The sequence below is a fragment of the Somniosus microcephalus genome, chromosome 31, assembly GCF_052327205.1.
Source record: "Somniosus microcephalus isolate GS21.2 chromosome 31, FLI_Smic_1.0, whole genome shotgun sequence".
Taxonomy (NCBI): Eukaryota; Metazoa; Chordata; class Chondrichthyes; order Squaliformes; family Somniosidae; genus Somniosus; species Somniosus microcephalus.
In genome coordinates, this window is record NC_141017.1 from 27,143,482 (window position 1) to 27,167,183 (window position 23,702).

Sequence of the window (23,702 nt, forward strand, 5' to 3'; positions counted from 1 at the left end):
CTGCAAGGTCATTACATTAGTCGTCACATTACTACATTTGTTTTACTGCTCTTCTGCCAGAGGTATTTAAAACAAGGCGGAATTTCTCAAGAATCTCCAACATTGGCAGCAACAGAGTACCAAAGCGAGAGATGTCGGGTTCAAGCACCAGTGGAACTGTACCCTGCGCTGGTCGCCACCTTCACGAGCAGGTACAAGAGCGAGGGGACAAAACTGGAAAGTTACAGAAGAACGCAGCAAATAACATAGTAGTGAGGTATAGCTTGTGCTCCATGCCTTTGTTGCCTCTAGACTTTATTATTCCAACGCACTCCTGGCTGGCGTCCCACATTCCACCCTACGTAAACTCGAGGTCATCCAAAACTCGGCTGCCCGTGACCTAACTCGCACCAAGTCCCGTTCGCCCAATCACACCCTGTGCTCACTGACCTACAATGGCTCCCGGTTAAGCAGCGCCTCGATTTCAAAATTCTCATCCTCGTTTTCAAATCCCTCCATGGCCTCGCCCCCTCCCTATCTCTAACCTCCTCCAGCCCCACAAACCCCCCTGAGATATCTGCGCTCCTCTAATTCTGCCCTCTTGAGCATCCCTGATAATAATCGCTCAACCATTGGTGGCCGTGCCTTCTGTTGCCTCGGCCCTAAGCTCTGGAATTCCCTGCCTAAACCTCGGCCTCGCTACCTCTTTCCTCCTTTAGAAGACGTTCCTTAAAACCTACCTCTGACCAAACCTTTGGTCACCTGCCCTAATTTATCCTTGTGGATCGGTGTCAAATTTTTTTGTCTTAAAATACTCCTGTGCAGCACCTTGGGACGTTTTACTACATTAAAGGCACTATATAAACACAAGTTGTTAAGATTGCATGGCAATGAATAACAGCACCTTCACAGGTGTGAAAGAATTATTACTCTGAGCACGAAAGGCAGGAGCGAGTTATGATAGTTCCTAACTTGGGAGCAAAACACACCTGGACTTCACTTCTATTGGTTCTAGATTCCGATTTCCCCCTCCCTCCAGGAATCCAGCTCCCACTGGAGCCCAAACACATCCTTTGGCTGAATCCCACAGGAGACCATTGTCTTAAACTTCACATGTGCAAACCACTACTTTTTGATCTACAAGACATGTGAAATTATCAGTCTCGAAGAGTGAAGTGATCAATCACAGCCAGGGATTACGGCAAGACACTTGGAACAAAAGCTTAAAATGTTCGTTCAAACACAGCTTTGGTTCAAGGCTGCATTAACATCCCCGACTGTGCTGTCCCCAAGCCCAATGGTCACTTCCTTTAGCTCTTTAGAAAGGGGGGGGGGAAATAGCTTTGAAGTTGTAGTGGAAAACAGATCCAAAACCTTTCGTGAGAAAAAAAAAGCTGCTCGCAATCCTAGGACAAAGCATGTTATTTAGCCAATACACAGCAGCCTAAAGAATGAAGGCAATTAAAACAATTTAAACCAGTGAAATGCAGCATTTAGCATCTTGGAAACGTCCCATTTCCCACCCATGGTTTCTTTATATGTATAAAAATAAAACATTTACTAGTGTGATTGCACTTTTCCTGTGCCAATTGCTGATTGGACATTCCATTTTTAGCAAACAGGAACTGCAGGAGCCATGAGTAATTGCGCTGTTTCCTGGACAAATCTTTCTCTCGAGCTCAACCTCTTCCTGCGCTACAACTCCCTCCTTCCCAGAACTGTGCTTTCCTGACTTTGGCCTCTGAAGCACACACTGCACCACCCCCACACCACTTCCCACTGACGACCGTGCCTCCAGTCGTCATCGAATCATAGAATGATTACAGCACAGAAGGAGGCCATTCGGCCCGTCGAGCCCGTGCCGGCTCTCTGCAAGAGCACTTCAGCCAGTCCCACACCCCCGCCCTTTCCCCGTAGCCCTGCACATTTTTTTCCCCTTCAGGTTTATCCAATTCCCTTTTGAAAGCCACAATGGAGTCTGCCTCCACCTCCCTTTCAGGCAGTGCATTCCAGATCCTAACCACTCGCTGCATAAAAAAGTTTTTCCTCATGGCGCCTTTGGTTCTCTTGCCAATCTGTCTCCTCTGGTTCTCGACCCTTCTGCCAATGGGAACTCTCTCTCTATCCAGACCCCTCATGAGAAGGCCTACACTCCATAAATACGTTCGGTAAACCTCTCCACTTCCCTCATCTCCTTTAAAACCCACCTCTTCGACCAAGCTTTTCGGTCACCACTCCCAATATCCCCTTCTTTGGCTTGGAATTACACCGCTAAAGTGCATTGGGACCAACGCTCCCTTTAAGCCACGTGGCCGCACAGCACTCCAGGGATCCCACGCAGCAGGATTTTCAATGTAAAAACTGCACATAGAAACAGAAGATAGGAGCAGGAGTCGGCCATTCGGCCCCTCGAGCCTGCTCCGCCATTCAATATCATGGCTGATCTTCCAAATTCAGTACCCTGTCCCTGCCTTCTCCCCATATCCCTTGAGCCCTAAGAAATATATCTAACTCCTTCCTGAATATATTTAATGAATTGGCCTCAACTGTCTGTGGTAGAGAATTCCACAGGTTCACCACTCTCTGGGTGAAGAAATTCCTCCTCATCTCGGTCCTAAATGGCTTACCCCTTATCCTTAGGCTGTGACCCCTGGTGCTGGACTCCCCCGCCATCAGGAACATCCTTCCTGCATCTAGTCTGTCCAGTCCTGTTAGAATTTTATAAGTTTCAATGAGATCCCCTCATTCTTCTAAACTCCAGCAAGTATAAGCACAATCGACCCAATCTCTCCTCATAAGTCATCCCTGCCATCCCAGGTATCATGCACGGTATTTTGAATGGCCTGTGCGGCACCAAAAGAAATTAGAGGGGATATCTTTCTACGTTAAAGGGGCTATATAAATGCAAGTTGTTTTATTCAATGAACAATCGTAATTAAAATTGTGGCAATAAACCCCAGCTAAAAAGGAACTGCCTGACAGCTAAAACTGCTTGAAAAAATTGTGCAACTTGTAATAAAAAAGGGGATTGATGCTTTTTTTTTTTAATGTAAAGTTACATCTAAAGTCCTAATTGCAGACTGATATCAACAGTTGTCAAGTTTCAAACACAAACGCACTATTTCTGCTCCTCACAGGCATCAGACCAATTAAGTGCCAGGTACTCTGCAGGACTGGGTGAGCATTTACAACTTCAATATCAGCTTGGTCTAGTTCGCAATGGTTCAAGCTCCACTCGGGTACTCGAGCACAAGATCTAGGCTGGCACTGCAGTGCTGAGGGAACACTGCACTGTCAGAGGTACCATAAACTAAAGGACTCAGCTGCCATCTCGGGCACCCGTAAAAGACCCCATCCCTCAACCACCACCAAAACATTCATCTAAATTGCTGTTCACTCGCAGATTTTGCAAGAGTTGTATCCCGTAGCATCCAATGAGGAGCAGAGAGATTACATCTACCTGGCGGTGGGAAATTAACAGCTGAAGGCGAGTGACTGAAGCTCAGTGTTCCCATCACCTCCGGGTCTGGGATCCTGGCAGTATAGGTAGACAAATCACTAAAAGTAGCGGCACAGGTGAATAAAGTCATAAAAATAGAAAACAAAGCACGGAGGTTCATTTCTAGAGGGATAGAATTGAAAAGCAGAGACGTCATGTTAAACTTGTATAGAACCTTGGTTAGACTACACACTGGGCACAGTTCTGGTCCCCGTATTATAAAAAGGATAGAGACACTGGAGAAGGTGCAAAAGGGATTTACAATGACGATACAAGAAACTGAGGGATTATACCCATCAGGAAATAGAGAACAGGCTGGGGCTCTTTGCTCTAGAAAAGAGACTGAGGGGTGACCCGATAGAGGTCTTTAAGATTATGAAAAGGTTTGATAGTGAAGACAAAGAGGTTTCCACTTGTGGGGAGACCAGAACTAGAGGCTATAAATAAAAGATAGTCACTAATAAATCCAATAGGGAATTCCGAAGAAACTTCTTTACCCAGAGAGTGGTGAGAATGTGGAACTCGCTACCACAGGGAGTGGTTGAGGCAAATAGTATAGATGTATTTAAGGGGAAGCTAGATAAGCACATGAGGGAGAAGGGAATAGAGGGATATGCTGATGGGGTGAGATGAAGAGGGGTGGGAGGTTGGTGCGGAGCGCAAACACCAGCACGGACCCTTTGGGCCGGTTTCTGTGCTATAAATACCATGTAAATTAGCTGCTACGTTTGCCTACATAAGTGACTGCACAATTCAAGTCATTCATTGGCTGTGGAACACTTTGGCATATCCTGAGGATGTGCTATTTAAATATAAGCTCTTGAGCTTACACAGAAGAAAAATGGATCTACAAGAACTAAAACTCCTTCACTTCCACCCCACAAAGGGGGGGCTGGAATACAAAGGGGAGGATGTTATTGTACAGAGTCTTGTTCGGATCCCATCGGAGTACTGTGTTCAGTTTTGGTGCACTGCACCTCAACAGATCTCGGCCTTGGTTGGGGGTGGGGGGGGGGGGGGGTAACAAGGCAGATTCGCTGGAATGATACCAGGGCTTAAAGGCTTAAATTAGGGAACAAGCATTGCATAAACTTGACCTGTATTCCCTTGAGTTTAGAAGGTCGAGGAGTGATCTAAATTGAGGTGTTTAAAATTATAACAGGATCAATAGGGTAGATACAGAGAAACTAGTTCCTCTGGTGGAGTAATTCAGGACAGGGCATCATTTTAAAATTAGAGCTGGGCCATTTAGGAGTGAAATCAGGAAAGGGTGGTGGAAATCTGGAACTCACTCACCTAAAAGGCTGTGGGTCAACTGAAACTTAAGACTGAAATCAGCATATTTTTGTTGGGCAAGGGTTTCAAGGGATACAAGGTGGACAAATGGCGTTGCAGTACAGATCAGCCATGGTCTAACTGAATGGCGGAACAAGCTGAATGCTCTACTCCTGGTCCTAAACCATACAAGAGGTTTGGTTTGTGTTAGGAGTGAAGATTACTTTAACTTACTGGATAATAAACAGTAAGTTTTTCCCCGATGGTTCGGTGTGCACAAGGCTTTTACGCTGGTCTCGTTTTAATTCAGATTCTGGAAAACCAGCACCCGTTAGCTAGCTAGCATGCACATTGCTAGATCCAGCTGGCATGGCTATATCCGGCTCCTTTATACTGACCGCAGACTTGAAGATCCAATTTTGCGTGGGCTACAATTGTACTGCCAGGATAAGTCAATTCAAGTACTGTGGACTCCAGCAATCAGAAACAGCGAGACAGAACGTGCACTGCATAGTATAAGTGTACTGATTTTCATGGAAACACACATCACAGAACCATAGAAATATAGGTCGACCAATGTGCTGTCAACTGCAGAACCACAAAGGTCGTCTGTTCCAGCTCTTTACTGTAGCAATCCCCAACACCATGCTCCTGTTCCCATAGCCCAGCATTCTCCTCTGCTTCAAATATTTATTCACTTTTCCCCTCAAAAGATGCAAAGCCCTCTGCTTCAACCACCGACAAAGCAGTCCGTGTTCCAATAACTCAGCAGAAATAATTTTCTCCTAACGTCACTGATGCAAGGAAAAGGTTTATCCCTATTCACTGTTAAAACCCCTCGATGTTATTCTGGCCTCCTCTACTCCAGTGCTAACAGTTCCAGGATCACCCATGTCTCCCCGCCCCCATTCCTGGCATCACCCTGGTGAATGTATATGTGTACATACTACGTATGACTTTACAACCTCTCCAGAATGGGGAGCCCAAGCTGGTCTGCGTACACATGTTCCCACAGAGACACTTCAGCAACCTGGGTCTCTGAATTACACTGCAGGGCTCAATGTGACTGGCACCTAACTAAAAGCTAAAGTGGAGCACAGTGCAGAGGTCACTCAAGGCAGGAACAGGGGGAAATTGGCAATGCATAACACCTCAGGCCACAGACCAGTAAGAACCCCAGTTAGACTCCTAGTGTGCACTAAGTTAACTAGTCACTGTCAGGCTAGTGTTAGATGCTGCAATTCATGCCCGAGCCATGGAAGCGAGTTGGGTGGGGGGGGGGGGGTGATTGTCGCAGTCAGCCAAGATCTCGGTTCTAGTTTTCTGTCCAGTGACCTGTTGAAACATGTGCATGTGAGCACAGAGTACAGGACCGGACCTGGCTCCAGCTTCCAGACTCGACTAACATACCATCACTTGCTTTCCAGCCTCACACAAGAGCAATCACTCAGACAAAACGCTGAAGGGCAGCCAGCACCTGTGAAACAATGTCCAGGCTCGAGTCAGCACCTCCAGGTGGGGTTAAGCAGAGTTACCTCTCTGGCTTGGCCCACTGCCTGAACTGAAAACAGCTGCAGCAGCACTATGAGCTGTTCGCAGCCAATTTCTGTTCGTTAGTACACAATTCACGCACCAATCCCTTCAAACTGGCCTGTCTTTCACCCACACTTGCATGAACATAGCCTATGAAGCAGTATTATGCACAGATCTTCACTGGACATCTGAAGAGACACCATTAAAGCAATTGTCTGGCATCTATCCTGCCTTGAAGGTGCCAAGCAGCTATTTTACTGAAACTAGGAGATACACAATTAATCATAAATAAAATGAGCTAGTACCTCTGCACCAAATCTTTTTGTAAAAGTTATTGTAGTGAAGAAGCAAACCCTCAAAACCTTGAATACAATTCATCAGCACTCGTACGAAGCTAATCCCAAAAAGGGAAACATTTGCTTTACAATACATAGAGTAATCTGATGAAAAGGTCATCGACCTGAATCTATCTCTATCCCTACCCTGAGTGTTTCCAGCATGGTTAGTTTATTTTGCAGATTTCCAGCGGTATTTTGCTTTTGACACAGTATTGTGTTTCTCTGGCACAAAAGAAAACTGAAGCTTCAAAAATACATGGTTCCTTTTCATCCATTACCTCAGCATCGAGATATTCTGTTCCCTCCCACACAATGCACCGATACATCATCCTACATGCAATTCCTCCTCCCTGTTGAAATCAAGGCCCTCGGTACCATCTCCTCCAATTCATTCCCTTCCCAGGAACTCCCTCGTACCACGTGTGTATCAGCAAGCTGCTCCCAAGAGAGCCAATTGGCCTGGAGAGGTTGGCCAACCTGTACATTTCTGGCACACACTTTCTCATTGCCAGTCGATCAGAGCCAAGAGAAAAAAACTTGCATTTCTATAGCGCCTTTCACAACCTCAGGACGTCCTAAAGCACTTTACAGCCAATGATATACTTTTTGAAGTGTAGTCACTGTTGTAATATAGGAAATGCGGCAGCCAATTTGCGCACAGCAAGCTCCCACAAACCACAATCTGATAATGACCAAACAATCTGTTTTAGTGATGTTGGTTGAGGGATAAACCTTGGCCCAGGACACCGGGGAGAACTCCCCTGCTCTTCTTCAAAATAGTGGCCGTGGGATCTTTGACGTCCACCTGAGAGCAGACGGGGCCACGGTTTAACGTCTCATCTGAAAGACGGCACCTCTGACAGTGCAGCACTCCCTGAGCACTGCACTGGGAGCGTCAGCCTAGAGGTATCGGGGAATGGGACGTTGTGGATAACAGAGCCAGCAGAAGCACGATGGCCTCCTTCTGTGCTGAAAAATTCAATGATTATGGGGGAAAAAATAACAGACAACATTCACAAGCTTTCTCCCACTCATCCAGTTACAACATACTGGCAGATATCAGTTACCCTGTATTAATTCCAGGAATAACACCTGAACTACATTAATTAGACCTGTCCACAATTGGCAAACCTCTGCACACCTGCAATGCTGGATTTAAATTGTTCAGTATCAAATGTTACAGTAATTAACAGGTTGTTATACCAGAGAACAAACCTCCTCTTCATTCACCAGTGAAGCCGGTTTCAAGCAGGGCGCCCATGCTCTTGTCTGCACGGAGCCTCTGGGGGCCAAAGCATTTAAATCCATGTGCCCGTTAATGTGTATTTTCCGATACCAACCAATCGCAACTGGATTTATCCACCAGCGAGGTGATCGCGGTCAGAAACAGCCCTTCAAAAACCTCCAGGCCCACGGCATTCACACAGGACAAAGCAGCAAGCAAGTGCGTGGAGTAGGACTGGGTCTGCCAAAGGCTGGACTGCCAGGGTTTGGGAGTCAGAAGTAGCACCAAAGCCACAGATTGCTTTAGAGGGAATGAATGCAAAAAAACAAAACTCAGCCCATTCTGAAATCAGCTGCAATGTTCATTTTCTAGCCACTGAAGAGAACAAATAGAACTGATCAGCAGTGTTCAGAAAATGTCAGAAATCACTGCAGGTCTGTAAAGATCAGAAGGATCTACATCTGAAACATGAACCTGTCTCTTCTCAGATGCTGACTAGCCTGTAGAGCATTGCCAACCATTTCTGATTTTATTTCCAATTTCCAGCATTTGTAGTTTCTTTTCCTTCTTAAACCCAAGCACCGCTGCCAGAGAGCGGCTGTCACAAAATGAATAATCAGACGCAGCTCTTCCTACACCGAACTCGAGGTGGTCGCTGGTTTTTTTTTTTTTTTTTTTTTGAGAAGCAGCCAGCCAACATCTCAACGCATGGTGGCTTGGCCAAGGAGCCAAAATGGAACTGAACTGCACGATACATTTCTTCAGACAAAAGGGTTAAAAAGGCGAGAGACCACTCGGCCAGCAAGCAAGGAGCAGGGTACGAGCAGTCGACAGCGCATCATTCTTTTAAGGGAATCCAGACACCTTAAAGTCAAAGCCAAACTACACACACGGCAAAATTAATTCACAAAAACAGCTGACTTGCACAGCAAGGTTGTAACAGTCACTAGTGCTCAGAAGGCTTTGCAAACTGCTCAAATTCTACTTTTATATGATTTAAGGTCGTTAGCTGAAGCCCTTGGGTACATCCCACCCCTTTATTGCAAAACGCAACATTGGTTCGTTTTTTTCCACAAAAATTTTTTTCTCTTGCGCGTTGCTGGATTGACTCAGTAGAATGACCTTGCAAGTGCAAAAAAATAAGCCTGTTAAACAAATCGAGAAGCAGACACCTGCCAGTGGTTTCTCAGGGACCTCTGATATGAATTATACATAATTACACACCCCAAACAAATCAGTTTAGGGAAGCCTAGAGGCCAACAACGCAACACAGAGACAGAAGTCATTGGTGCAGTGTTACCACACAAAGGGAAACTGGATTACTGACTCATCGTCTAATCAGCTTTCAGAACTGTGCAAAGGGTTAGCCTATTATGCAAGCACTATAAAAGTGTGATTTTCGTACAAGTCAGACGAGGAACTAAAGCTCAATAAAGAGCTACACAAATTCCTAGATGTAGCTCAGACATTATAATACTCAAGCAGAAGGACAAAGTATGGAGGGGGATGGAACACATGCAATCTTTGATGAATTCTTCTCCTCACTTTAAGGCACCAATTCAACTGGGATATGGATCCGCAGGCATCGGCACATCCTGATCGAGTGCCAACGGGGGAATGCTTTCAGACTATTTGACCTTGGAGGCAATTGTAACCAGGCTCAACATCCCATCCACCCCTGCACCTCCCAGGGTCACAGCGGCAATCAGGAGCAGGAACCCTGGCGGATTTCCACTGCCCTGCCCACCCCCCCCCCCCCCCCCAGCTCCTGAGGCAAGGGACAGAAAGAAAGACAGACAGACAGACCTGCACTTCTATAGCGCTGTTCATGACCACCGGACGTCCCAAGGCACTTTACAACCAGTGAATTACTTTTTGAAGTGTAGTCACTGTTGTAATGTAGGAAATACGACAGCCAATTTGCACACAGCAAGCTCCCAAACAGCAGTGGGATAATGACTGGATCATTTTTATTTTTATTTATTTATTTTTATAAAGAGAGTTCTTGGTTGAGGGATAAATATTGGCCAGGACACCGGGGATAACGCCCCTGCTCTTAGAAATAGTGCCATGGGATCTTTTACGTCCACTTGAGAAAGCAGACGAGACCTCGGTTTAACGTCTCATCCCAAAGGCGGCACCTCTGACAATGCAGCACTCCCTCAGCACTGCACTGGGAGAGTCAGCCTAAACTTTTGTGCTCAAGTCTCTGGAGTGGGACTTGAACCCACAACTTTCTGGCTCAGAGGCAAGAGAGAGAGAGAGTGCTCCCCACTGAGACACAGCTGACACAGTACAGGCAAGCTGCAGCCCCTACTGACGCCCCAGCTAATGACCAAGAAAACAGGGATGGGGATTGGGGGGGGGGGGGGGGGGGGGAAATAAAGAATCCAACTTGAAACCTTAAAATCGGTGTATACCAAGGCAGAGGGGAGATTTAATGGAGGTGAATAAAATGATGAGGGGCCTAGATAGAGTGGATAGGAAGGACCTATTTCACCTAGCAGAGGTCAATAACCAGGGGCATAGATTTAAAGTACAGGAAACTTTGATATCCGGCACTGACGGGACCGAGCTGGTGCCGTATCAAAAGTGCCGGACATACCAGAGTTAATGTTTAAACATACGGAACTGAGAAGCTCCGTGTGAATCAACAAACACTTGCTTAGCAACAGCTTCAAAACAGTCAGCTGCAAGCATCTGTAGCTGAAGCTGTTGCTTTAGCTACAGACCTTGCAGTGCTTGACTGGGGGGGGGAAAAAGCAACGAGAACTAAAAAAAAATAGAAAACGGCTCTGATTTTTGCCATTAGATCGAGTATTCCAGACATATAACTTCCAGATAAACCAAAGTTTCCTGTAATTGTAAAAGGATTAGAGGGGAGTTGAGGAGAACTTTTTCCACCCAGAGGGTGGTGGGGGTCTGGAACTCACTGCCTGAAAGGGTGGGAGAGGCAGAAACCCTCATCACATTTAAAAAGTACTTGGATATGCTCTTGAAGTGCCGTAACCTACAGGGCTACGGACTGAGCTGGAAAGTGGGATTAGGCTGGAGAGCTCTTTTTCAGCCGGCACGGACACGATGGGCCGAATGGCCTCCTTCTGTGCCGTAAACATCTCGGATTCTATTCTCTCAGTACTGCGTGTTTAGCTTAACTCATCACATGAAGCCCCATTCAAGTTTTTTTCTTAAATCGAAGGTTATGTCCCAAGCCATCTGAAATTAGTTTATTATGACTTCACTATTGTGGGAAAAAGCTGCATTTCCACCGTCTTGGGACCACACTAGCATCGTAAAAGGAAGTCCACTACATAACAAGAGATGCTGCTAACGGCTACTCACTCCTTGCCAAGTTAGCAGTCTAGATCTTGTTAACTGCTCCCTTACAAATGATGCCTGCTTTTCAAACTCAAGTTCAGGAACAGCAGACACGACCCAACAGCAATACAAAAAGTTTCAATAGGCACAGTGATTTCAAGCAAAGATTTTTTTCCCCCACCCTCTTGTTACATACCATCAAGTGGCTTTTTACTGATACAGGTCTCAGTAGACCCAAATCATTCCTCCTACAAGCAGACTGCATGAGGAAAGAACACTTTATCCAAACATCCTGTAGGGCACCTCTACCATCCTGCACTTCTGGTGCGCAAGCAAGAAAATTGTGTCTGACCATCTCAGTGATAAGGTCTTAACCAAACAGACGCCTCATCAGATGCGACATGATGGCATGCTATGTACACTGATCGAAACTGTATTAATGGGCCTCAGATTATCCACATTCGGCAATCACCGCCTCCAGATTACTGAAGGTACTCACCTACTTGCAGTACCCGATCTATGGCTCCAGTTTCCAATAATCTTAGCCCTTTGTTGAAGGGAACTTCACCATCCTTCTCCCCTTCCTGACACTGATAGCTGAGTGACGAGTACATGCAGATCTCCCGCTCGTTTCTGGGAAAGGACCAGAAGATAATCCTCCTCTGAACTGGCTCTGGAATGCGAGAAAATCGCTCCTCGACCTAAAAATAAGCACAGTAAAAGGAAAATTGAACACGACAGTACCATGTCGGTAGAGAATACAATAACGGTTTCAAGAGGCATAACTTAAAACAATAACGTGGGAACAAAATGTAGCCTGGCCTTCAGAAGTAAGCAGCTGAACGTCTCCAAAGTTGAAATAAGCAATTTCCATTTTCCAACTTTCAATGAAAGTCTCACAATATACAGGACAACAAATCCCGTAAAGATTTCCTTTAGGGTCATGATAGAAAGCCACTAACGGATTGTTCATTTTGTACAGGCTGTGTCAGCAGCAGGGCAGAGTTTTGCAGGAATCCCTTCAAAAAAAGACAGAGCGACTAGTCTTTAACTATCAGCCGCTCTACCCCCTCCCCAATCCAATCCCCCCCCCCCCCCCCCCAACCAAACACAGTAGTCGGTCTTGTACTGTTTGCTCGTATAAACCACCGTCCTAACTCGCTCACGACAGAACAACTAATTCAAAGTAATTTAGAAAATACCATTTGGCCCATCGAGTCCATCCTTTCCACAGATGTATAATTGATCCCATCGTGGACTCCACCCAAACCATCAGTAGAAGCGGCAGCTTTCTCCCTTCATTACTTGCTGGCAGTTCATACCCAAGTTTTTAAGCACAGCCTCCACTGCATAAAACGCAACCTCAGGTATTTAAACAGATTTCTTTAAACGACATGCCCTCTGAAGTGAGGACGTCACCTGCCGACTAGGTTACTATCTAAAATAGCTGCCAGAAAGCACAGGATAGTGAAAGAACTGAATTTCCACCACAATTCAAATTAGCCATCGGAAAACGAGATCTGCCAACGCCAACATTAGCACCTGGAAATCAGGTCGATGTTAACCTACGAACACTTAGCGCACTCATTGAAGTTTCTCTCCCCACCACTTTAAAAGGAGTGTCAGCCCATTTATTCTAAGCAAATTAAGGCCTCAGTTCAGGAATTTGATACAAGTGCATTGGGCGGTTGTACAACATCAGCGACAGACTTTTTGTAGTGGAGTGATGCCAATAGAATACTGCGTACAGTTCTGGTCACCACATTACAGGAAAGATATGATTGCGCTAGAGAGGGCGCAGAGGAGATTTACGAGGATCTTGCCAGGACTGGAGATATCTAGCTATTTTGGTTGTTTTCTTTGGAACAGGGGAGGCTGAGGGGAGACTTGATTGAGGCGTATAAAATTATGAGGGGCCGAGAAAGCGTGGATAAGGAGGACCTATTTCCCTTAGTAGGTCAATAACCAGGGGGGCATAGATTTAAAGTAATTGGTAGAAGGGTTAGAGGGGAGTTGAGGAGAACTTTTTTCACCCAGAGGGTGGTGGGGGTCTGGAACTCACTGCCCAAAAGGGTGATAGAGGCAGAAATCCTCATCACATTTAAAAAGTACTTGGATATGCCCCTGAAGTGCCGTAACCTACAGGGCTACGGACTGAGCTGGAAAGCAGGATTAGGCTGGATAGCTCTTTGCTGGCCAGCACAGACACGGTGGGCCGAATGGCCTCCTTCTGTGCTGTAACTTTCTACGATGCTATGATACACTAAGAAACATTATACTTAAGCCAGTGCACTCATGCAATATTCTCAATTTGTCACCTCAAATTGCCTCCCCACCCTGACTACCATCAGTACTAGGTCCCAGCATTGGAGCTCAAAATTCTACCCATTTGGAAGGATGAAGTCCAATTGTGCTGGTCTTTTATCCCTCCAGTTCAAATGAACGTTGTACCCATTTCTTTTCCCCGGATCTACCCTTACGCCTTACCAAGATCCTAATGAATAAAACAACTGTACATCACCGCTGGACTTTTAAAGTTCACGCCACTTACACTTAACCAAAATCCAAGTGTCAAGTCTTTCATCGTGATCTTTAAACGTGTAAAATAACAGACAGTAAAAGGGGGGTTCGGGACTATAGGTGGGTTCAGACAATCACTTAAGCGCTACTTATGAATTTATAGGAACCCTTCGACAGTCAGCTTTTAAACTCCCTCCTTGGCATCCGTTATTCTACATATAGCATATCGATAGCAACGCTACAAGAAACCACAAACCATGCTGTTTTTATTGGAAATTTCTGCTTTGAAGTGGAAAGGCTTTGTTATGGTTTTCTGTTAGTTGCTACAGCTTCAATCGCCTTGAGACAAAATTACGTCAGTCCATGGCTGTGGGATTGGTACGTCCGGGGAGGGAGGGGGGTGAAGAGGAGGAGGGGAATGTCTGATGGTATTTTTTAATTTCCACACCCACTCGGATAACCAGGCTGCACAAATCAACACAAACTCTTGATTGAATTGACTGTTCGGAACTTTTCACAAAATGTAAAAACCAGAGGCCAAAAAAGTAACACAAAAAGCAGGGCAAAAAATTGTTAGCACAGTACAAAAGGATGGAAGTAGCCAGTAACTTACAAGCCCACGAGACAAATCAGTTTCCGACGAGAAGCTGTACAGATCAACCTTCTTGGATTGGAAGGTCAGCTGCCAAATTAAAATCGCAATGCGTACACAATATAATCCAGTTGGACTGATTAAAGGTTTTACGATTACAATTGGGTACGGCAGAATTGTGAATTTAATTAGAGTTTTATTAAGTGTACGATGACATCCCAACCAGGAATCCGAGGTCATTCATGACCCATATATTGTGCAAACAAGCCATTTTAAACCAGATCTGATGCTGGCCAATTCCTGGGTCCCGACCAACAATGAAAGACTCTGAACTATGTTTCGGTATAAAAAAACAATTCGCGTGGTCTCAATTTCTATTTTCTCTCTTCCCACAAGTTTTTTTAAAAATGTTAATCGCACAGACGGTCTCAAACTTCTGCGAGTGGCTCTGGCGAGGAGGTTAAAGCGGCAAACTCAAGTCTGAATCATGACTATCTTGACCAACTTGCGCACTCGGACTCTCTCTCCAGAGTGACTATTCCCCAGGGAACACAGAGACACACACACACACACAGAGACACACACACAGACACAGACACACACAGACACAGACACAGACACAGACACACACAGACACAGACACAGACACAGACACAGACACACACAGACACAGACACAGACACACACACACACAGACACAGACACACACACACACAGACACACACAGACACACACAGACACACACACAGACACACACAGACACAGACACACACACACAGACACACACAGACACACACAGACACACACAGACACACACAGACACACACAGACACACACACACACACAGACACACACACACAGACACACACACACAGACACACACACACAGACACACACACACAGACACACACACACAGACACACACACACAGACACACACACACAGACATGTACTCAAGGAAGGTTCACTGGTTACATGCTCAACTCTCGTAAAAAAACCTTGTACAAGACTGGCAAGCACAAGATCAATTCTGTGTCAAATAATTAGAATATTTTATCTGTTTCATGACAGCCATACCCATGTACAGAAGAGAGCCCTTCCCTTTCTCTTAAGTTACACCGTCCATTGTTTGGAAAGAGCATTGTGTAAATGAAGTCAACTTTGCGTCAAAAAAAACCTACGCCAATTAGGAGCAGTTAGCAGAACTCTTCCGCACTAACTTACTGCAAAATAACTTAAACAAAAGCAGCTATTACTGCATTATCTGCTGAACCACAAAACCAAGAATGTAATCTGGAAGAAAATGACAAAGTCGCTCACTAGTATTGATGCTAAAATTAACTGCAGACACAAGGGGTATTACACCAAGAAAATGCAGTGACATCTACTGCAAGAATCAATTGCGGGTGTCATTCTTTGACATGAAGTTCAAAACAAGTAGGAAAAAACCTAATTCTTGATTTTTTTTTTATAAACTGGAGAAGTTATTCAGTTAGTCAGTTTTTAACCATCTTGTGCTTCAAGACAGTCTTTAACAAGCCCTATATGGGTTCCCTTTAAACTCAACCCCCCCCTCCCTGAATTTACTCAATTTCTTTCCCCATTCTGCAATGTTCGTCCTCGTCCCAGTTACGAGTCTGATTTTTAACCTTTCCACAGGAATAGCTTCCACTCTCCCACTGGATTCAAGTTAATTCCCAAACTTTCAATTGAGAGCGACTTTCTAATTCCCTCTGCTGTTTATAACCTTCACTTTATCCCCTTCTCCCTCATTTTTTTTTTAGTTAAAAATGGATCTTAGCTTTGCTGCGTGTTGGGGAGGTGGGGGGAGAAAGTACCTCGACAACAGCAGGTTTCCTTTTAAATAAAATCATATATAATAAAAAATCAATCATTTTACACAAAAAACAATTTCATTACTAAATAAAAGCCTTCAATTTGATTAATAAAAAGACAACTGGAGAAAGAGCATCTGCACCCAGTTATAAATTTGGGGGGTGGGGAAAAGAGGCAAAATATGATTGAAACTAAAATATTTAATAAAAAAGTTAAAGCTGAGGTGTTTGTTGGAAGATTGTACAACAATTTTAACAGCAAATAAGGCTTTAATTTGAATAAAAATGACAATTGGAGAAAGATCTGCACTATCTTATAAATTGGAAATTAAAAAAGAAATTAGATGAGGCAAAAAATATGATCAAAGCCAACAATTAATAAAAAGTTAAAGCTGAAATATTTAATAAAAAAGTTAAAGCAGAGGTGTTTGTTGGAAGATTGTACAACAATTTAAATAGCAAATAAGGCTTTTAATTTGAATTAAAATGACAATTAGAGAAAGATTTGCACCATCTTATAAATTGGAAATTAAAAAAAAAAAAATTAGATGAGGCAAAAAATATGATTGAAACCAACAATTGATAAAAAGTTAAAGCTGGGGTGTTTGTTGGAAGATTGTACAACAATTATAACAACAATTAAGACTTTAATTTGACTAAATATGTTAAAAAAAGACAATTGGAGACAGATCTGCACTGTTGTAAATTGGAAAATCTCTATTAAAAAGCAAAAAAATGAAGTATTTTTGATGTAAAAGTTAAAGCTGGGGGTGTTTGTTATGGATTTCTGAGCTGCTGGAGAGAGTGACAGCTCGGGCTTTATTGCCTATTGTTTTCAGCCTTGTTTACTGGGGCAATTTTTTTAATTTCTATTTTTTTTTCCTCTCACCTGCTCGAACGGCCATTTCTCCGCCACCTTCTTGGCGCTGATGTCCAGCAGGGTGTCGGGCTTGTGGAACCTGCCGTGGCCCGGCTTTGTCTGGGCCGCTCTCGCCACGGCCGCCGCCGCCGCTGTCGTCGCCCCGCAGTTGCCGAGACACAGCCGCTTGGCCGCCGGCGGCAGCTCCGCTCGCACGTCCGCCATCGCCGCCGACTCGCTCACAACTGACCGCACGCCGGCACTCAGCGGCCCCTTTTTATACCCCGCCCCCCCACGCGCCGCGCTCCCGCCTCCCTCCAAGCCCCCTATTGGTCGGCCCCGGCCGCCCGCCGGCTCCTGATTGCTCGGCGGCCCCTGTCAATCAACGCGCTACCGCGATCCCGCCTCTCTCCCGCTCTCATTGGCTGTCCCTCCACGCCCCGCCGGCTCCTGATTGCTTGGCAGGCCCTGTCAATCAACGCGCTACCGCGATCCCGCCTCTCTCCCGCTCTCATTGGCTCTCCCCCTCCACGCCCCGCCGGCTCCTGATTGCTCGGCGGTCCCTGTCAATCAAGCCGCTGCTGCGCTCCCGCCTCCCTCCCGCTCTCATTGGCTGTCCCTCCATGCCCTGCCGGCTCCTGATTGCTCGGCCGTCCCCGTCAATCAATCCGCTTCCGACCCGCCCCGTCAATCAGCCTCCAGCCCGCCCTTCCCTTCTCCCATTGGCGGACTGAGATGTCCATCATCCTCCTGTCCCCGCCCATCCAGCTGCAGGAGAATGAATAATGTCTATTATTGCAGGCTGAGCCAGTCATGCTTATGTCTGGGGCAGTCTAGTCTTAGATATTGTAAATCATTACCAGACAAGAAATGTAAATGTGGAACATTTCCCCCCCCCCCCCCCCCCCCCAAAAAAAGTTATCTTATGAACTACATAACTAAAGGTCCCAGATTATTCTTCTTTCGTATGGTTGTAGCAAAGCAAATCAAATATCAATATCTAAGTCATGATGTGGAGATGCCGGTGTTGGACTGGGGTGGACAAATGTGAGAAGTCACACAACACCAGGTTATAGTCCAACAGCTTTATTTGAGATCACAAGCTTTCGGAAGTCTTCACCTGACGAAGCAGCTGCGCTCCGAAAGCTTGTGATTTCAAATAAAGCTGTTGGACTATAACCTGGTGTTGTGTGACTTCTCACAAATATCTAATGTCAGATATCCAGGCCAAAGCTTCCGGTGTAACAGTGTGGACATCTTGTAGGCGGCCTGTGAATTTCCTCTGAGGGCAGTGCTCAATGATGTGCTCCAGGGTCTGATTAGGAGCTCCACAGTCGTACGATGGGGACGCTTTAATCTTCCATCTATGGAGAAGATGGACAGCATCCACCATGACCGGCTCTGAGGCGGTTGATGGTTGTCCACTGTTGGCCACCTTGAGTATTGTGTGCAGTTTTGGTCGCCTTATCTGAGGAAGGATGTTCTTGCCACGGAGGGAGTGCAGCGAAGATTCACCAGACTGATACCTGGGATGGCAGGAATGACATTTGAGGAGAGATTGGGTCGATTAGGCTTATATTCGCTGGAGTTTAGAAGAATGAGAGGGGATCTCATTGAAACTTATAAAAGTCTAACAGGACTAGACAGACTAGATGCAGGAAGGATGTTCCCAATGGCCGGGGAGTCCAGAACCAGGGGTCACAGTCTAAGGATAAGGGGTAAGCCATTTAGGACAGAGATGAGGAGGAATTTCTTCACCCAGAGAGTGGTGAACCTGTGGAATTCTCTACCACAGAAGGCAGTTGAGGCCAATTCATTAAATATATTCAAGAAGGAGTTAGATATATTTCTTAAGGCTAAAGGGATCAAGGGATATGGGGAGAAGGCAGGGACAGGGTACTGAATTTGGATGATCAGCCATGATCTCAATGAATGGCGGGGCAGGCTCGAAGGGCCGAATGGCCTACTCATGCTCCTATCTTCTATGTTTCTATGAAGGCCGCCTGTGAATTTCCTCTGAGGGCAGTGCTCAATGATGTGCTCCAGGGTCTGATTAGGAGCTTCACAGTTGTATGATGGGGATGCTTTAATCTTCCATCTATGGAGAAGGCGGGCGGCATCCACCATGACCGGTTCTGAGGCGGTTGACGGTTGTCCACTGTTTGCGAGGAAGGTTTGATCCTGCAGGTTGCACTGTAGGGGGTCCTCTGTAAGGAATCCATTCTGTACGTCGCAGTTCTTCCAAGCATTTCGCCGTCGGTCAGCAAGGCGGAGGGAAGATCGCTGAAGGGCTTCAGTGACAGTCCAAAATGGCCTTCTAGATTTGAGACGGGTTGGAGGTAGGTTGTTCAAGTCGGCCTGGATCGGCATGTCTTTGCTGGTGTAGCGGTTGTATTCTCTGGAGACTGCATATTCGCGGCCAGATCCAATTCAGGGTCTGAGTTAAGAACATAAGAAATAGGAGCAGGAATAGGGTTGAGATGGGTTATGGGGTTGGCGGGGAGAAATTGTGGATGCTACAATTGGCCTTACCTCCCCTCGGCAAGAGAGGGCAAAAGCAAAAATCAGACACGGTTTCCAATTGTGATCAACTCACAGGGATCCTCTGCTAGAAAGTGGATGTCCCATGAGGGAAGGATTGGGCTCAGCTTTGGGGCTAGCCTCCTGGCCTCTGGTCAAATTGCCTACTAACAAAGGCTGTCAAGGCTCACGCATAATAGGCAGGATGCTGGAGGCAAGCCCGTGTCCATGCAATCTTACCCTAGCAAGAAGTCAAAGCCTTTAGGATTTGGAGGGGAGAAGATTGACGAGAAACAGAATGCACGAGCTAATCCCCGGGACAGTCTAATCCACCTGGATCATCAAATGAGAACTGAAAGTTGTAAAGTCTGTGGGTTGTTTAGTTAATTAATACACAGACTACCAGAGTAACTTAAAACAGGACTTTACTATTCGAAGGTCAGGGCGAATCTGCCCAATAAATCCTGACACAGCACTTATATACCGGTGTGGTCACCGTCGGTATTACAGTATACAGAAGCCAACAAAGTAGTGCAACACCTAAAGTAGTTCTCTTAAAGGTGGACGGTTACATACAATAGTTCTCTTAAAGGTAGACGGGTACATACACTACAAAAGTGTGGGGCATCGACCATATGATAAGTTATATGGTAAATCCTGTTGTTATTCAATCAATAATATTCTTTAAACTGAGTTTCTAAGATCTCAGCCTACACGTTTATCAAATCATGTGCCGACACTAGATGCAGTTCAATTTATTTGACCAGTACGCCGATTGCTCATTTTTTTCGACACAAAGCTGGGTGGGCGTGTGTGCTGTGAGGAGGATGCAGAGAAACTCCAGTGCGATTTGGACAGATTGGGAGATTGGGCAGATGCATGGCAGATGCAGTATAATGTGGATAAAATGCGAGATTATCCACTTTGGTGGCAATAGATTGGGAAAAAGGGGAAGTGCAACGAGACCTGGGTGTCCTTGTGCACCAGTCGCTGAAGGTAAGCATGCAGGTGCAGCAGGCAGTTAAGAAGGCAAATGGTATGCTGGCCTTCATAGCGAGAGGATTCAAGTACAGGAGCAGGGATGTCTTGCTGCAGTTGTACAGGGCCTTGGTGAGACCACACCTTGAGTATTGTGTGCAATTTTGGTTGCCTTATCTGAGGAAGGATGTTCTTGCCATGGAGGGAGTGCAGCGAAGATTCACCAGACTGATACCTGGAATGGCAGGAATGACGTATGAAGAGAGATTGGGTCGATTAGGCTTATATTTGCTAGAGTTTAGAAGAATGAGAGGGGATCTCATTGAAACTTATAAAATTCTAACAGGACTAGACAGACTAGATGCAGGAAGGATGTTCCCGATGACGGGGGAGTCCAGAACCAGGGGTCACAGTCTAAAGATAAGGGGTAAGCCATTTAGGACAGAGATGAGGAGGAATTTCTTCACCCAGAGAGTGGTGAACCTGTGGAATTCTCTACCACAGAAGACAGTTGAGGCCAATTCATTAAATATATTCAAGAAGGAGTTAGATATATTTCTTAAGGCTAAAGGGATCAAGGGATATGGGGAGAAAGCAGGGACAGGGTACTGAGTTTGGATGATCAGTCATGATCGCATTCAATGGCGGAGCAGGCTCGAGGGGCCGAATGGCCATAGTCCTGCTCCTATCTTCTATGTTTCTATACACCGATTGCTAATTTTTGTCATCAGAGGTATTCTCTTGTTAAAGCAGAACAGGCTTTTTGGAGCATTTGCGATGCAATGCATTATTAAATACTAGTCTAAATCCAGATCCTAGGCAGCATTGGCTCGAGCACAAACTTCTAACTGGCAATCTCGCACAGCAGAGGTCACATCCTGGCTGGTATGGAAAGTAAAAAAAAGATAATGTACTTGTGATGCATGAGCTGCTGTTCAGAGGTTGGAGCTTAGTAGAGGGATCATTATTCTGTATCTAGTTGTACAATAACTGAACGCAGTCTGTTTGAAGCGGATTCTGGGTGCCTGAACTGCAAAGCGTTCTGTTCCCCAGTAGTAACAACCTTCTTTGATAAGGGCGATAATTTGCATGAAATTTAAAAAAAAACTAGTTTAAGAGGAGAAAAAATTTGCATTCTGTTAGGTTTACTGGGTTAAGCACACATTGCAAAAATAACAGCCCTTGCCTGCACACTTCCAGCTTTAGAGGCATAGGAACCAGGAGGAGGCCATTCAGCCCCTCGAGCCGGTTCCATCATTCAATTAGGTCGTAGCTGATCGTTGCCTCAACTCCATTCTTCCCACCTTTGCTCCATATTCTTTGATTATCTTTGCGACAAAAATCTCGCAATCTCAGTCTTGAAAATTTCAATTGAGATTGAGCCAGCATCCACAACCTTTAAGGGGAGAGAGTTCCAGATTTCTACTACCCTTTGTGTGAAAAATTGCTTCCTGATTTCACTCCAAAATGACCTAGCTCTGATTTTATTATGCCCCCTTGCTCTGGATTCCCCCACCAGAGGAAATAGCTTCACTGTATCTACCCTGTTGAATCTCTTAATCATTTAAATACTTGATGGAGATCACCCTTCAATCTTCTCAACTCAAGGAAATATAAGCCAAGTTTATGCACCCCGTCCTCATAATTTAACCCATTAAGCCCCAGTATCATTCTGGTGAATCTGCATCGTGTCCCTTCCATGGCCATTATCTCCTTCCTGCCCAAACCTCCAGATGGGATCTGACCACGGCCCTATACACTGAAGCATCATTTCCTAATTTTTGTATTCAAACCCCATTGAGAAAAAGGCCCAACATTCCATTTTTTGTACCTGTACACCACCAACAACAACTTGTATTTATATAGCGCCTTTAACGTAGTAAAATGTCCCAAGGCGCTGCACAGGAGTGTTAAATGACAAAAAATTTGACACCGAGCCACATAAGGAAAAATTAGGGCAGATGGCCAAAAGCTGGGTCACAGAGGTAGGTTTTAAGGAGTGTCTTAAAGGAGGAAAGAGAGGTGGAGAGGCGGAGAGGTTTCGGGAGGGAATTCCAGAGTTTAAGGCCTCGGCGGCTGTAGGCACGGCCGCCAATGGTGGAGCGATTATAGTCAGCGATGCTCAAGAGGGCAGAATTGGAGGAGCGCCGATAACTCGGGGGTTGTGGGGCTGGAGGAGATTACAGAGATAGGGAGGGGGGGGGGCGAGGCCACAGAGGGATTTGAACACAAGGGGCAATGCTTAACCGGGAGCCAATGTAGGTCAGCGAGCACAGCTGTTAATGATTTGTGTCCAGGGACATCGAAATCCACCTCGTCTCTTATCATTCAGAACATATTCCAACTTTTTTTTCGCAGATCCGAAGTGGTGACCTCACACTTCCTCACATCTGCCCACTCACTTAGTCTGTCCATGTCCCTTTGTAACTTCCTCCTCACATCCACACAACTTAATGTGCCTCCCAACTTAGTATCAGCTGCAAACCGGGATATACAATGGGTTCTATTGCTTCACGAAGTTATTGATGTATATGGTGTAAAGCGGTGGCCACAGTACATAGCTCTGGGGAACGCCACTTGTCACATCCCACCCAGCAGAGAACAGACCCTTTATCCCTACTCTCTGGGGGAGTAATTCGGTATCGCCCCATTTGGGGCGCAATTATCGGCCGGGCGCAAAGATTAGCGCCTGGCGCTAATTATCGCCTCCGACTGCAAACTTGGCTTTTATCGTCCCTGGAGGTGATTGGAGCGCTAAATCAGGCGCTTCACATCTGTCTTAAGGCGCAAAGGCCAAGGAGCGAGGCGCTAACTCACAGTGCTGGCGAAGCTCATGTGATGTCAGTCAGCAATGGAACACAGACACACTGGCACCGGCCAATTCTTAAAGGGGAGTTCTGATGAATGGTCATCGACCTGAAACGCTAACTCTGTTTCTCTCTTCACAGATGCTGCCTGACCTGCTGAGTTTCTCCAGTATTTTCTGTTTTTATCTTAAAGGGGAGGGTTTATCCTGGTCTCCATCCACATCCTGCTGATTGCAGCCTTGAGTCTCGGCCTGGAGAGACCTGTACATTAAATCTGCTGGAAAGAACAATGGAGAGACCCAGGGAAAGAGCTCAGAGTGCAGCCCCCACAGTCTCTTCTAAATCGACACAAGGAAGGGCAAATCAAAATGAACCTGCAAAGTGCTGCTCAGTACCCAAAACTCCTTCACACAGCGTTGAATCT

At 45.7% G+C, this 23,702-nt stretch overlaps 1 protein-coding gene across 1 annotated transcript in view; it reads right to left on the reverse strand.

Moving 5' to 3' along the window:
• The window catches only part of LOC147097670 (zinc finger SWIM domain-containing protein 5-like), a 92,060-nt gene extending 74,847 nt beyond the window's left edge, over nucleotides 1-17,213 (reverse strand). The window contains exons 1-2 of the mRNA XM_085971667.1: nucleotides 17,004-17,213; nucleotides 11,667-11,868 (exon numbers count right to left, since the gene is read on the reverse strand). Of these exons, the coding sequence (XP_085827793.1) occupies nucleotides 11,667-11,868; nucleotides 17,004-17,198 (397 nt within the window). The 5' untranslated portion in view covers nucleotides 17,199-17,213. The remainder of the gene's footprint in view (nucleotides 1-11,666; nucleotides 11,869-17,003) is intronic.
• Nucleotides 17,214-23,702: the final 6,489 nt, after the last annotated feature.